The 12,663-nt window shown below is 37.4% G+C and overlaps 1 protein-coding gene across 1 annotated transcript in view; it reads right to left on the reverse strand.

Moving 5' to 3' along the window:
• grin2ab (glutamate receptor, ionotropic, N-methyl D-aspartate 2A, b) overlaps positions 1 to 12,388 on the reverse strand; it is an 85,848-nt gene extending 73,460 nt beyond the window's left edge. The window contains exons 1-3 of the mRNA XM_052544770.1: positions 11,368 to 12,388; positions 10,622 to 10,808; positions 4,963 to 5,358 (exon numbers count right to left, since the gene is read on the reverse strand). Of these exons, the coding sequence (XP_052400730.1) occupies positions 4,963 to 5,343 (381 nt within the window). The 5' untranslated portion in view covers positions 5,344 to 5,358; positions 10,622 to 10,808; positions 11,368 to 12,388. The remainder of the gene's footprint in view (positions 1 to 4,962; positions 5,359 to 10,621; positions 10,809 to 11,367) is intronic.
• Between the last annotated feature and the right edge of the window lie 275 nt (positions 12,389 to 12,663).

A 12,663-nucleotide genomic window follows, 5' to 3' on the forward strand; every position in this document is an offset into this window, starting at 1 on the left:
GACAGAATGCTGTTCTAAGCTAAATAAAAACTGACATCTTAAATGACACAAAAACATCGGTAGTCTATTTTCGTGCTATAGGCCTAAATATTTTGGTAATAGATACAGGACCATTCAAAAGTTTTTTAATTGATACTTTGATACTTTTTTCAAGAAGAAACTGTTAAACTGATCAAAACTAAAAGAAAAATAAACTTGAATAAATGCATAACGGACATTTTCAATATTGCCTTTCATGAAGTGTGTAATGTACCTGTATTTGAATGCAAACAAACTACAAGGTGTAAAGAGGAAAGTGCATGATAAATAAATGTATTGTCTCCCAAAAGAAACAATCAACTCTGAACAGCAAAATAGAATCATTAGAATTTTCCAACTTCCATGACAGCTACATGGGGTTACACATTTGCAAGATGCCCGTCTAGGGATATGTCAGTATCAAATTTTCCTGTTGCGATTAATTGCTCATGCTTTTATCACGGTAAATGGTATTATCACGGTATTGAAATATATCTATGGTATGTTGTAGTCCAGGTTAAAAAAAGCCTATTAAGTCTTAATACTTAAGTATTTGGCACTCTGATGAACATCATAGCAAATACACAGATCTGAATGGCTATTTAATATTATTTAACCCTCTGGAGTCAATTAACGCGTATACGCGTTATGAGTCATTTTCTCCTGATAACCCCGAAAATAATTTAAATTACACTTTCAATTTTAACCGTACAGATAAGAGCAATACATCAATCGAATCTGTAAAGGGTCTATTTTTTTTGGGATACAGACATAATAACAACAAAACTTTGTGAACTTATAAAATAAAGATAACAAACAAGATGTGCTTTCTGCAGCCTTTGTCTGCGCTGATCTTCATTTAGAAACACGTAATTAAAATGAACTGTAACTCTGTGAATACTCAACGAAGGGGCATGAGAGAAATATCTATAGAAAGCATGATATGTCTACTTTTAAATATGTTTTAGGAAGTAGCATAGCTGCTATATTTATGGGGTTTTCAGGTTAAGGACTGTCTGCAGTTTAATGCCATCTGCTGTCAGAGAGTGAATGTGATTTCATTCAGCGCGTTTCTCAAGTGTTCCCCCATGTGCTTCTCATGGGTGCTTGTTTACATCAGAGTGATCACACGTCTTTTAATCAACATACAGCGTTGTGGTGCATTTTGAGAATAGTATTCTTAAAATGCATTCCAAATTTGGAATAATTTGTAATGTATAATTATTCACTGTATTTATAAGTGCCCACGATAACAATATAGTGCATTAGCCAGTTGCCCCAAAACTATACCCACCTTCAACATGTCATTTTACTGATGACTGCTTTTCTCAGGGAGTTGATCACAGTATACACAAACCACTTGCTCTATAAAAAGACAGTACCCAGTTTATTTGTACTAGCTGGCTCCACTGAACCTGTATGACAAATAACAGATGTTTATATTTTCTATTCAGTTCATAATATGGAATTATGGCAATGGACGTATAGTTTCCGACAAGTGCTGCAAGCTGTAGACCAATCACCAACAAAATTGACCATCTGACCAATCAGAGCAGAGAAGACTTACAGAAAGGAGGGGTTTAGAGAGACTGAATCTTAGAACTGCTCTGAACGAATCGTTTGAGAATTGTTGGAAAATTAGGTGATATTAAATGCATATTATGAGAAAATGAAAGCAGTGTTTGACCTTGAATGCATGTACACCTATTGTAGGAGACTCCCAAAACAATATTAGGAACCTTAAAAATGGCATAATAGGGGCACTTAAAAAAAACATCTTACTGGCTCCAAACCTTTAAATGTACTATACATCATGATTTGAAAAAGTATCAACTGAAAAATTACCTATTAGGAACTGCAGAATGTTTGTGCTAAAACTACACTTTTTAAATTATAAAGATGTTTTTTTTTTTTTTTACATTTATTTCTCTCTTTTCTTTATAATTACATTTTATTTTAATTTTTTTTATTATGCTACAACATAAAACTAAGTAGCATTAACCGATCCACTGAAGGGAGTTTTATTGTGGCTGACTAAAGAAATCATCAAACTAATGTCACCGTGACATCAGCAAACTGTCTTATAAGCTTGTTAGAAACAAGTTGGCTTTTAACCTTCGAGTGGGTTTTCTGTGCGCTTCAGTGTTTTTTTACAGGCACTTATTTGGCACTGCTGATGACATCATATGATCTAATGTGCCAGTGCAACCTCAGTCTATTGTTAAATGAATAACAAGAAAATTTGAGTGTGTGGGAGATAGATAAGCGAAAAAGAAAAGGACTGTGTGTGTCTGTACACGTCTGCCTGTAAGTGTATGTTACATATTTAATTTATGTCAGCCCCTCTATTTTGTTCTTTTCTCCCATAATGCACCTCTCTAATACAGATGGGATAAAAGCTTCAATGGGGTAGAAAACAGCTTTAGTGTTTAACTCTTCAGGCCTGACTCTCTGTCCTTCTTTTACTCATATAGACCCTAAACACATATGCCCAGACCTCATTCCAAAAACATGCAACATGCAAACCACATAAAGCAGCTCATCGAATATTCAGTCCTGCCCCCTCAGTGTGCGTTAGTGCTCCCTGCCCTTTCTTTCCCATATCAGGAGTGGAAACATGGATAAAAAGATGCGCCTTAGCGCCTTCATTTTTAATAACATAAGAAGGACAATCTGGGTTTACAGTGAAGCGAAGCATCCTCCAGGACCCTCAGATACACACTCTTAAAACACACTCATGCTCTCCCCAGAGTACACTGCAAAAAGACATGCAGTTGAACTTGATCAAAGAGAAACAGTGGTACAAGAGAGAACACTGTATTATACTATAGAGATAAAGGCCATTCTGAAATATTCTAAAGCAATAGCTCACACAAAACATACAATTATGGCATTATTAAGCCACTCCAAACTTAAAAGTTGTAGTTTTTCGATGGATCACAAAAGGATACATTTCGAAAAATCTTTACGTGATTCTGTCTAACTCCTACTTTTTTAAATGTCTTCTTTTGTGTTTCATGGGAGGAAAAAATGACTAATATAATAGGTACTGCACTTAGAGATTAACAGATAATCAATAATTGAGGCGGGTCTACTGTACCTACAAATGTACGTAAGTGTATACATGCAGTATGCAGCCACAGTTTTTAACAAAATCCACTCATACAATACTTCAATACTGACAGTAATGTAAAACCATACTCTTTACTTAATTTTTCATGCAATTTGTGATTTAAAAAGAAAAACATTTTGTGTAGAAAATAAGTCCTGTGCTAATAGCATCATGTATGCAAAAGTTAAATTCGGGTGCCAAATATTCTATAGCGCCAAATCAACTTAATATGTCTAAACACTAAATTCATGAACACAGTTAACTCATTTATCTAATCTGACACTGAAGTGGTTTTATTCTGTTCAGTCTAATCAGAAAGACTGAGACCAGAAACATCTCATGCCGACCTTGATGTAATGGTCAGAGGTTATTTATATAAATAATTAATAAAGCGCTGAGAAAAGACTCATTTCATTTGTGTGCAAATACATTTGGCTTGATATTTTGCTATTTTATGTAAGGAAAACTTCATACATGCCAATGTACACTTCTCAGACACATTAAAAAAAATCTTACTGACTTGTTATTGAACGTGAACAGATCTGACAGTAATTGTGATATTTTCTGCCTTTCTATTTCTGTTTATTTCAAACTTGGAAATGCATTGTGCTTGACATGTTATTGCGCAGCCAATACAGCCAAGACTGTATCAGCCTCGGTATCAAAAGGAACTCTGGGAGATGATTTAAAGAAGGGATGAGAAGTGTTATGGGAGACAGCAAGCAGGGGGCCTCTTAATGTTTGAGTTTCATTCACATCAGCCACAGCATTTGACTCCCTAAGCAGCGCTTCCCTCCCGAAGAGTCTCTTCAATTATTACCCTCCAAGCTCTACAGCGGCAGCAGGGCCTAATGTGTCAAATACCAAGTTGGAGAATGTCGCTCGAAGGAAATTAGATAATGAAAAATCTGATCCTTATGAATTCTAAGCAACTTTCAATATATACACTTGCCACCACAAATAACTTGTCATACATACAGTGAGAGAATAAGCAGACAGTAAAACAAAAAACTAAAAGCAAGAAGCTACTAATTACATAAAAACTAAATGCACATTACATTAAGAATTAAAACATCACAAACTTAAGCAAGAAATGTTTCTAACCATGAGCTTTGACAAAGTAGCACAATACACTTACTTTGTGGCTGTATTTCATCACTGTTAAAAGGGATTGTGCGTTCATCTAAAATTATCAAATCATTATTTGGAAGGGTAGTTTGAAGTGAACTCAGCCAGATGATGCAATGGGATGACATGGTCGTCTACAAGAAGTTTTTACAGTTTATGTGGATGAAGAGTGTAGTAATGGCCTAATAGTCAAATGCATCCATTTGATGATTAATTAAACATTTTTAAAAATCATTGATGTTTAACATGAAATAAAGATGGCATCAATGAATCCCTTTGCAATCATGAACTTTCTTGGCTTCAATGCTCAACTCTTTGAGGCAGCTCTGTCACTACCCCGGCCGTAGGTTTCTGTCACACCCACACAACTGCAACCCATTTTGCTATAAACACAGCTCATTGCCAACTTTGCAAAAACAAATAGACAGACAGAGGGACAGTGACAGGAAGACTGGCAATCCGTCAGGTTATATCTGATGCAGATGGCATGACTGATAAAGAAAATCTGTCAGGTATCTGAATTGTGTCTCGTTTAATGCAACACAGCTAGACAATCCAAAACATGGCATTAAATATTTGAAATTCAGCTTTATGTTTAGGCCTTGGTGGTAAACATCCGACTGATGCCAGATATGATTAAATATTCTGTGGTGGGCTGCTGAAAATGCAAAGTTGAGGACATATAAAGCACAAAGCATGCTTACCTTTTCGGCCATTGTCATGGCAGAGCCACCATGGATTCCCAGTATGGGCATGGAAGTCTGAGAGGAAACAAAGTCCAGCATCTGTGCCACAGCTTCCTGGTCCGTGCCATCTCCATAGACCAGCCCATGCAGTCTCTGTCGGGACATGAGCTCACACAGGTGTGTAAGCATGCTTCCTGGGTCCGTCTGGTTCACCTGGACGCTGAGAACAGTCACATCCAGAGGCGCACCTATCCCACGAGCCGGACGCAGGGCTGATTCGGATACAGTGGGGGTTTGGCCCAGTATCACAGCTACACTCAGGGATGGAGGCTTCTCTGCGGCCTGCGACCAACCCAACAAAGCCCATAAGACCATCAAGAAGACTACAGCTCCCATCATTCCTGGCTTCAGCCCCTGTTAAGATAAGAAGTTTTAAAAAGATGCAAAACATCAGGCTTACCAGATCTCAATAGACCAAAATCAGATCACATCCATAAATTACATTCACCCTGTTACTTTGCATGCAATGATTCAGTGGAGGGGGACTGGTAAGCGAATTCGGAAGACAAGCTTTTAATGATTAAGATGATTTGGCACTCTGTTCAACTACTCTATCATTTCAAGTCAATACTTTTCAATTAGCCTAAACAGTTAAATGGAACAGTGGTTCACTTATTAGCAATTAACACTGATGTACTGTCTTACAATATGTCATCGTGGTTGCATTTAAATGGCCTTTCTAATTGATAGGACTCGTCAATAGTTTATAATGATTCTAGGCGGAATTTGATGCCCGAATGATTCCAGATGGCTAGTGTAGCTGTCTCTTAAATTACAGTAATAATTGATGAAACCATGCACTAACTGGAGTGCATTATAACTTCATGAGTGAAGAACAGCTTACACATGGTTAAATTTAAGTGCGCTGATGTCAGTGGTTAAAAGATGGTTTAATCTCAAGAGACTGAATGTAAAAGTCAACTTTGGAATTAAGGAAATTGTACTTATGGCTTAAAGGAATAGTTCACTCCAAAACTCAATCGGCACATATCCCTATTCATTTTTACTGTAAGGAAAACAGCAGTGTGAACATACTTCAAATAAATATTTTATGTTACAAAGAAGAAAAACCATACAAATTTGGAATAACTAAACAGTAAGTGAATAACTGACAATAAAATAGATTTTACTTTTTCTGTTCATTTGGCTCCTTTTATCAAGGTAGAGATACTTTGCTATCAAACATGCTTTGATAGCAAGACTGATCGAATTCACACTGAACTTTTCACTCTCAGAAATATCACTGGATACACCTTCTTCATCCCTGGAGTTTAGTCATCAGTCATATTTGCACCTCCATTTCATTCACCGACTACATTGGGCCATAGTCAGTAAGCACAGATTAAAAAGTACTCAGATATTGTTGAAAATTATATCAAATATATATTAACTAGAACAGTCAAATATCATGTTTCTTATTTAACTCTGGCTGAATATATCACTGGTAGTACACAAGCAGGGCACGTATACAGCAGCATCATGAAATCATATGAGTTTGTCTCTTAATATACTGTATGTGCCAGGGCATGTAATTTTAAATCAATACTCATCATGACACAAAAATCAATAAAATGAAATAAACCCTACAGTCTTCAGAGCTTGAAATTTGGGAGTTTGTTTGGGGTGCTCGGTAAGGAATGATGTGATAAGAATTTGCTGCCATCAGCTACTACAAATAGTACCATTTTTTATCACCAGTTCTCAACAAAGGAAAAAGCTTAATGCAGAAGCTCATGAATGCACAGCTTAACAGAAAAAGTCCTACATTGGAATATTAGATGGAATATATTGCAAACTTGCTGTACGTGAATATTTCCAAGATCAGCACATTTTGAATAATTTTATCTGCATTTGATTAAAAAAAAAACTCCTGCAATGTGACAATTTTTTTAAAGTATAAATATTAAATATAGTCTCTTAATTAAGGAAGCAATATTCACACACACACAGATGTATACATACACACATATATATATATATATATATATATATATATATATATATATATATATATATTCATAAATATACTAGTGTTGTCACGGTACCAAAATTTCAGCATTCTGTACCGATACCAGTGAAAATCCACGGTTCTCTGTACCAATTTCGGTACCAAAGCAAAACACAAAAATATGCTAATTTTTTAAAAAATTTACTTTTTAGCACTAAAAATAAAACCAAAGCCATTCTTTATACTTATTTACAATTGTATTTAAAGTTTTTCTACAGTTATATAATTATGAAAAACAGTAAACAAGTTTCACCCAAATTTAATTTGTCTTCTAATTTATGAAATTTAAACATTTTATTTTTGGTAAATAAAGGGGATTTGCTATTAAAATTAAAACATGGAAGAAATATTTGGATTTATTTCTTTAAAAAATAAAGTTTTATAATTTTTTTAAACAGTAGTAGCAGTATCACATACATTTTACTAAATAATAGTAATATTTCTAGCACTTTATTAATTATTATTAAAAGATAATACTACTACTAATTCTACTATCATACTAATGTATATACAATGCACTATGAATTGATGAGCTGCTGGGTTCATGAATATTAATCACATTGTCTGCGTTCGGTCAAACTGATTTGCTAAAATCAAAACGGGGACAGTGCCAGCCAATGAAATTGCCATTTGCGCATTAGCTCCACCCACTACCGGAGAAACCAGTATGTCTTCTGCTTGTTCGAAAATGAATATGAATAATTCTAAATGAACATTATTTTGACAGGAGAAGACAACAAAGAATAGTTTACATATAGCGTGTCGATTCAGCGTGGTAAGGCTCTTGCGCTCTCTCTCTCTTTGCATGTGTGAGAGACAGCACTAGCAGTAAAGCGACGGTGAGTCGTGCGCATTCACAAAGAGTTTACAGAGCATCAAATACAGGTGCGCTGTGCGTCCATTGAGATGAACTGAAAAGTTCAGATCGCTTGATGGAGAGAGAACTCTGAAGCTCAGATGTTGAAATTAATGCAAGCGTCATGCGCTTCAGTTTATGTAATAAACAAACCCGCACGTCTCTGCCATTCATTAATTCACACAGAGACGCGCAGAACACGGATTCATATTTCAAACAATTTTTGCAGCTTAACATTTACAAATACTGGTCCATATGGAGATTTGATTTGATCGATTTATTTTTATTAAGTTATGCTAACTTTGACAAATTCCATGACTGTCCATATTAAAATGTAAGTTTCATTTTCATGACTGGATTTTGAGATTCTGTCCTCATTTTCTGCTTCGCGGAAATCATAGCGCTGAAGCGGGTTTGAACGGGACTTCGGTACTACCGGTACTTAAAGAAACCTGGTACCATCACATGTAAAAAAAAATTGTACCGACTTGGTACCAAAGTACCGGGTCTTTTGACAACACTAACATATACGTATACGTATACATATATATGTTCATTCATTACACACAGACTGATATATTTCAAATGCTTATTTCTTTTGATTTTGATGATTATAACTGACAACTAAGGAAAATCCCAAATTCAGTATCTGAGAAAGTTAGAATATTGTGAAAAGGTTCAATATTGAAGACACCTGGTGCCACACTCTAATCAGCTAATTAACTCAAAACACATGCAAAGCCTTTAAATGGTCTCTCAAAATTAATCATCAAAATTAAAAGAAATAAACATTTGAAATATATCAGTCTGTGTTTAATGAATGAATATAATATACAAGTTTCACTTTTTGAATGGAATTAGAATATCATCAAAAAGTTGATTTATTTCACTAATTATATAACCATGACCTGTATAAATAAATATATATATATATATATATATATATATACACACACACAAGAAAATTAAATTATTATGCTGTTTTTTATAAGTAATTTTAAAATCACAACATTGATACAGCAATTCATGAGCAGAAGTGGATGACTGTTACTGCCTGATGCATTATATAATTCCTCCTACAATGTCATTTTTGAATAAATGAAGCAAAGACTTGTTTAACACTTGACAAACTAATAATTTATTGATGCGTTTCCAATTGTTGGCAAACACTTATAACAGATATTAAGAGGGTTTTGCTTCTGTCAGCTTAAACATTCAGCTGTATTGTGAAGCATACTAATTAGTGCCAATCACGTAATTGCCTAATTGCTTTCTTGATGGTTGCACTGGTAGTTTGTGAGGGTCCAAAAGTGGTGCACGCCTCAATGAACACATTACAGATTCCAGATACAGGCAGTTGTGCTCTGTTTCCCCTGTAACTTTCTCATTTAGTATACTTGCTACATCCATAATTGGCATACTCACAGAGCAACCCCAGCAAAGCAACCATGCCCTTAAGTCTACCCCGGACTAGCACTAAGTGTTTCCAAATGCATCTGTCATATTTGTTGGATGTTTTACAAGTAAACGGTGTGTTTTCAGTCACATTAGACATCACCTTCACCCTAAGCTTGCAGAATACAACTAAAGAGCAGCCAAGGATATAGAGACAGTTAATTTCGCTTGCATACAAAAACAGACCCATGGACTTTTATGCATCAAAATTTAAGCAACGCTGCCAAAAACGTCTTGCCAATAGGAGTGTTTGTACGAGTGAGGTTTGAGTATATGCCTGGAAGTACCAACCACAGTTCTGATGGTCTGTCACAGCCCATATTTCATAATTCAAAACCACAGCATGAAGTGCCAAGTGCATATCGGCTCCTCTGTTAGCAGAATATCACCGCTGAGATCACTTCTCTTCGCAGGCGAATGGGGAGGTTGTGGGTGGATTTCTGAGTTTGACTGTGTGGAAAGGTGGAGGGGTCAATAGTTACGAGTACTCTCAAAATAAGCACCTGCACTAGGTCCTCCTCCCCAATCCATCACTCCACATCACTGACCAACACGTATGCTCATGTATTCCTTCATTTTAAGGACCAAAACATATTCTACAGTATTTAAATGCAGATAGTTTTTAGTTTTTAAAATATGTGTAGAAAACTGTGGTATTAAATAGATCCATTTTCTCATTCATGTCAGCTACCGTTATGGTGAGGGCAACAGTTTGAAGAAAATTTTGCTATGCAAATTTAAAGTCAGTGCATATTATAGCAAATTCCATTTTAACTGCCAGACATTTTTTGTAAGGTAACTCCATTACCCCCATTATTCCTGAGGTTTGGTAACATCACAAGTGCGTTCAACAGGGCAGTGCATCAGCCAAGTGCTCATGTATGCATTCACATATTTTATTCAATTTTGTTCCTGGACTAAGGCATCACAAGAGTTGGCCCAATATAGCAAATGTAAGGAATGCATTGCTGTATGTATCTCGGTGTTCAGTTAAGGTCATTTTATCAAGAATAGGTGTCTCTATACATAAATGTGTAGGAAAGAAGGGGGCGGTTTTTAAATATTTCAGCTTCTAAAATTGTATCCTCCATTGCAGGAAAGACTATTTCAGGCCTGGTCCTGTAAGCAAGAGGAAAACATCAAAAATGTGCTTGGACAACGTGACTGCACCCAAATCTGCAAGTCCCTCATTCCCCGTTTAGACCGAACCCGCGAGACAACGGCGCCCCCATTCGGATCTCCCCGTCAGCCACTTCACACCTATTACTAAAACGTTCAATATTTAAAACGTATCTTACCTTGCGTGTCACGAGGTGTCTGTGAAGGAGACTCGCCGTGGTTGAAATGTGCCATCTGTGAAACTGACCGATGACTTGTGAACGTTATCCACGAAGACTTCCTCACAGAGAAGGCGCGTTTCTCGGCGCATTTTTCTTTTCAGACCTTCGGCGAACCACCTTGACAGGAGCTTAAGTGTTCAATGTTCTGGGGGGAGGGAAAGTCAACCACAATCCTTACACCAGGGTAACAAAAATGACAGAACTCATTATTTAGAGTATTTCTGTAACTTCTCGTTAGTGTTCAGTTGTCTACGAGCGAAAAGCCACACCAAAAGGCTTCGCGAGTGGGTAAACTGATCTGCGTGGAAGCGTAACGGTTCCCCCGCACAAAACCAAGTCCCCTCAGAGGCGGACTACAACCACATAACCGTGTTTTAAACAACAACTATCAGGGAGCTTCGAGAGTAAAGTCGGCGGTTAAAAGTGTGTGAGAGACCCGGCGTGTTTAAATAACGGCCGGTGTTGTATTCCCCTCACGCGCAGCGCGCGCGGGGTTTGTCTCTATGTAGGGCGCTCGCTCGCGCAGCAGGTGTTGCGCATCAGACGGTTGAAATAATTTCTCCCGTCACAAAAATAAGCCGACGATTTCGTCAACGGGAAGCTCCATCGACTCCCAGTTGGCTGTAAGAGAGCGAGCCCACATTTGTTAAGGAAAAATAATACGTTTTTGATGTTTTATTGAAAGTAAAAAGAGAACAACTCACCTGATATCCCCGTTGTACATTTCCAATACACCAGTCGGGAAATTAAACCGCGTCCTCAGGAGTCTTCATCGTATAACCTTGATCTTTCTTTATAAACAAATCCGTCAAGTTCAGCGCTCTTAACGGCTTAATTCCACCAGTGTCCTTGTGTTAACCGTGTCCATTCCTTACAGAGATTAACCAGAAAAAAAGCAAAAGGAATACACGTTCAGTGATTCAGTCGACAAACAACGACCACATGGGTTTTTTCACCTTAATATTTCTGTTATTTTTTTTCTAAGACTCGAGTGCTTTCCGCGGTAGGAGATTGTGGAACAGGTCTGTGTGCCGCCTCTGAGGGGGATTCCGTCAATAATATCGCATCCTTTTGGAGAAAACAACAGCAACGCGCCGTATTCAGTCGTTAAAAGGTCGATAACGGGGGTGAGGTGTATTTTGGATAGAGATTCCTCTGCGACACCATCGACTGAACTCGAGACATCATGGGAAACTGTCGAGCGCATGCACGCTCCTCAACATCTCAGCGCGGATTGAGACTGTACTCGCCAATGCCTCCCACGCGCTCAGCTCCGCTCCAAATTCAACTCAATTCTCTTACCTTACCACTTATAATTAAACACAAACATACGTTTCATACACGGATTTTCTGTCTGTTAACGCAAACAGACTAGTGTCATCGCTTAACTATTTGAGGAAATCATTTGGTTATGATGCGCGTTCATATTTCCATCCAACTTTACAGACCATTGCTCTCAGACGCACACTCCATGAATCGAGTTGATGGTAGATTGAGGCTCTCTCTCTCTCTCTCCGCCACACACATGAATACAGTCAAATGATAATGAGCACCATTAACAGTCCCTGCGCACGATGGGTGCGTCAAAACTGTGGAAAATTCTCAATCACAGGACGCCTCAGTAAACAAGTCATTTTCCCGCTCGATGTTGCAAAAGTATGTCCCATCCACTGTCGCCTCCACGTGTTAAAGAGAGAAAAACAGTTCAACGAACCGACTCCTGTCTGTCTCAATCAAAACGGTGATTTGGGGCTTGCTCCGTTTGCGCCAAAATTGGTAGTTCGTTATGAGTCAGACGCTCCCAGCTGTGTAATTTCCCTGCAGGAAATCCACGGGAGCCGTTATGATCCCCAACTCATGCAATTAAATCAAATGATTTTATGCTCTAAGATCATTCACCCAGTCAAAAGAAAAACTGCTTGACAAGTCTATTTAAAGTCTTTTAAACTTATGATTATGTGCGCGTGTTTAAGTATAGATGTACAGAAGACACGTGCCCC

This window comes from Carassius gibelio, chromosome B1, assembly GCF_023724105.1.
Source record: "Carassius gibelio isolate Cgi1373 ecotype wild population from Czech Republic chromosome B1, carGib1.2-hapl.c, whole genome shotgun sequence".
NCBI lineage: Eukaryota > Metazoa > Chordata > Actinopteri > Cypriniformes > Cyprinidae > Carassius > Carassius gibelio.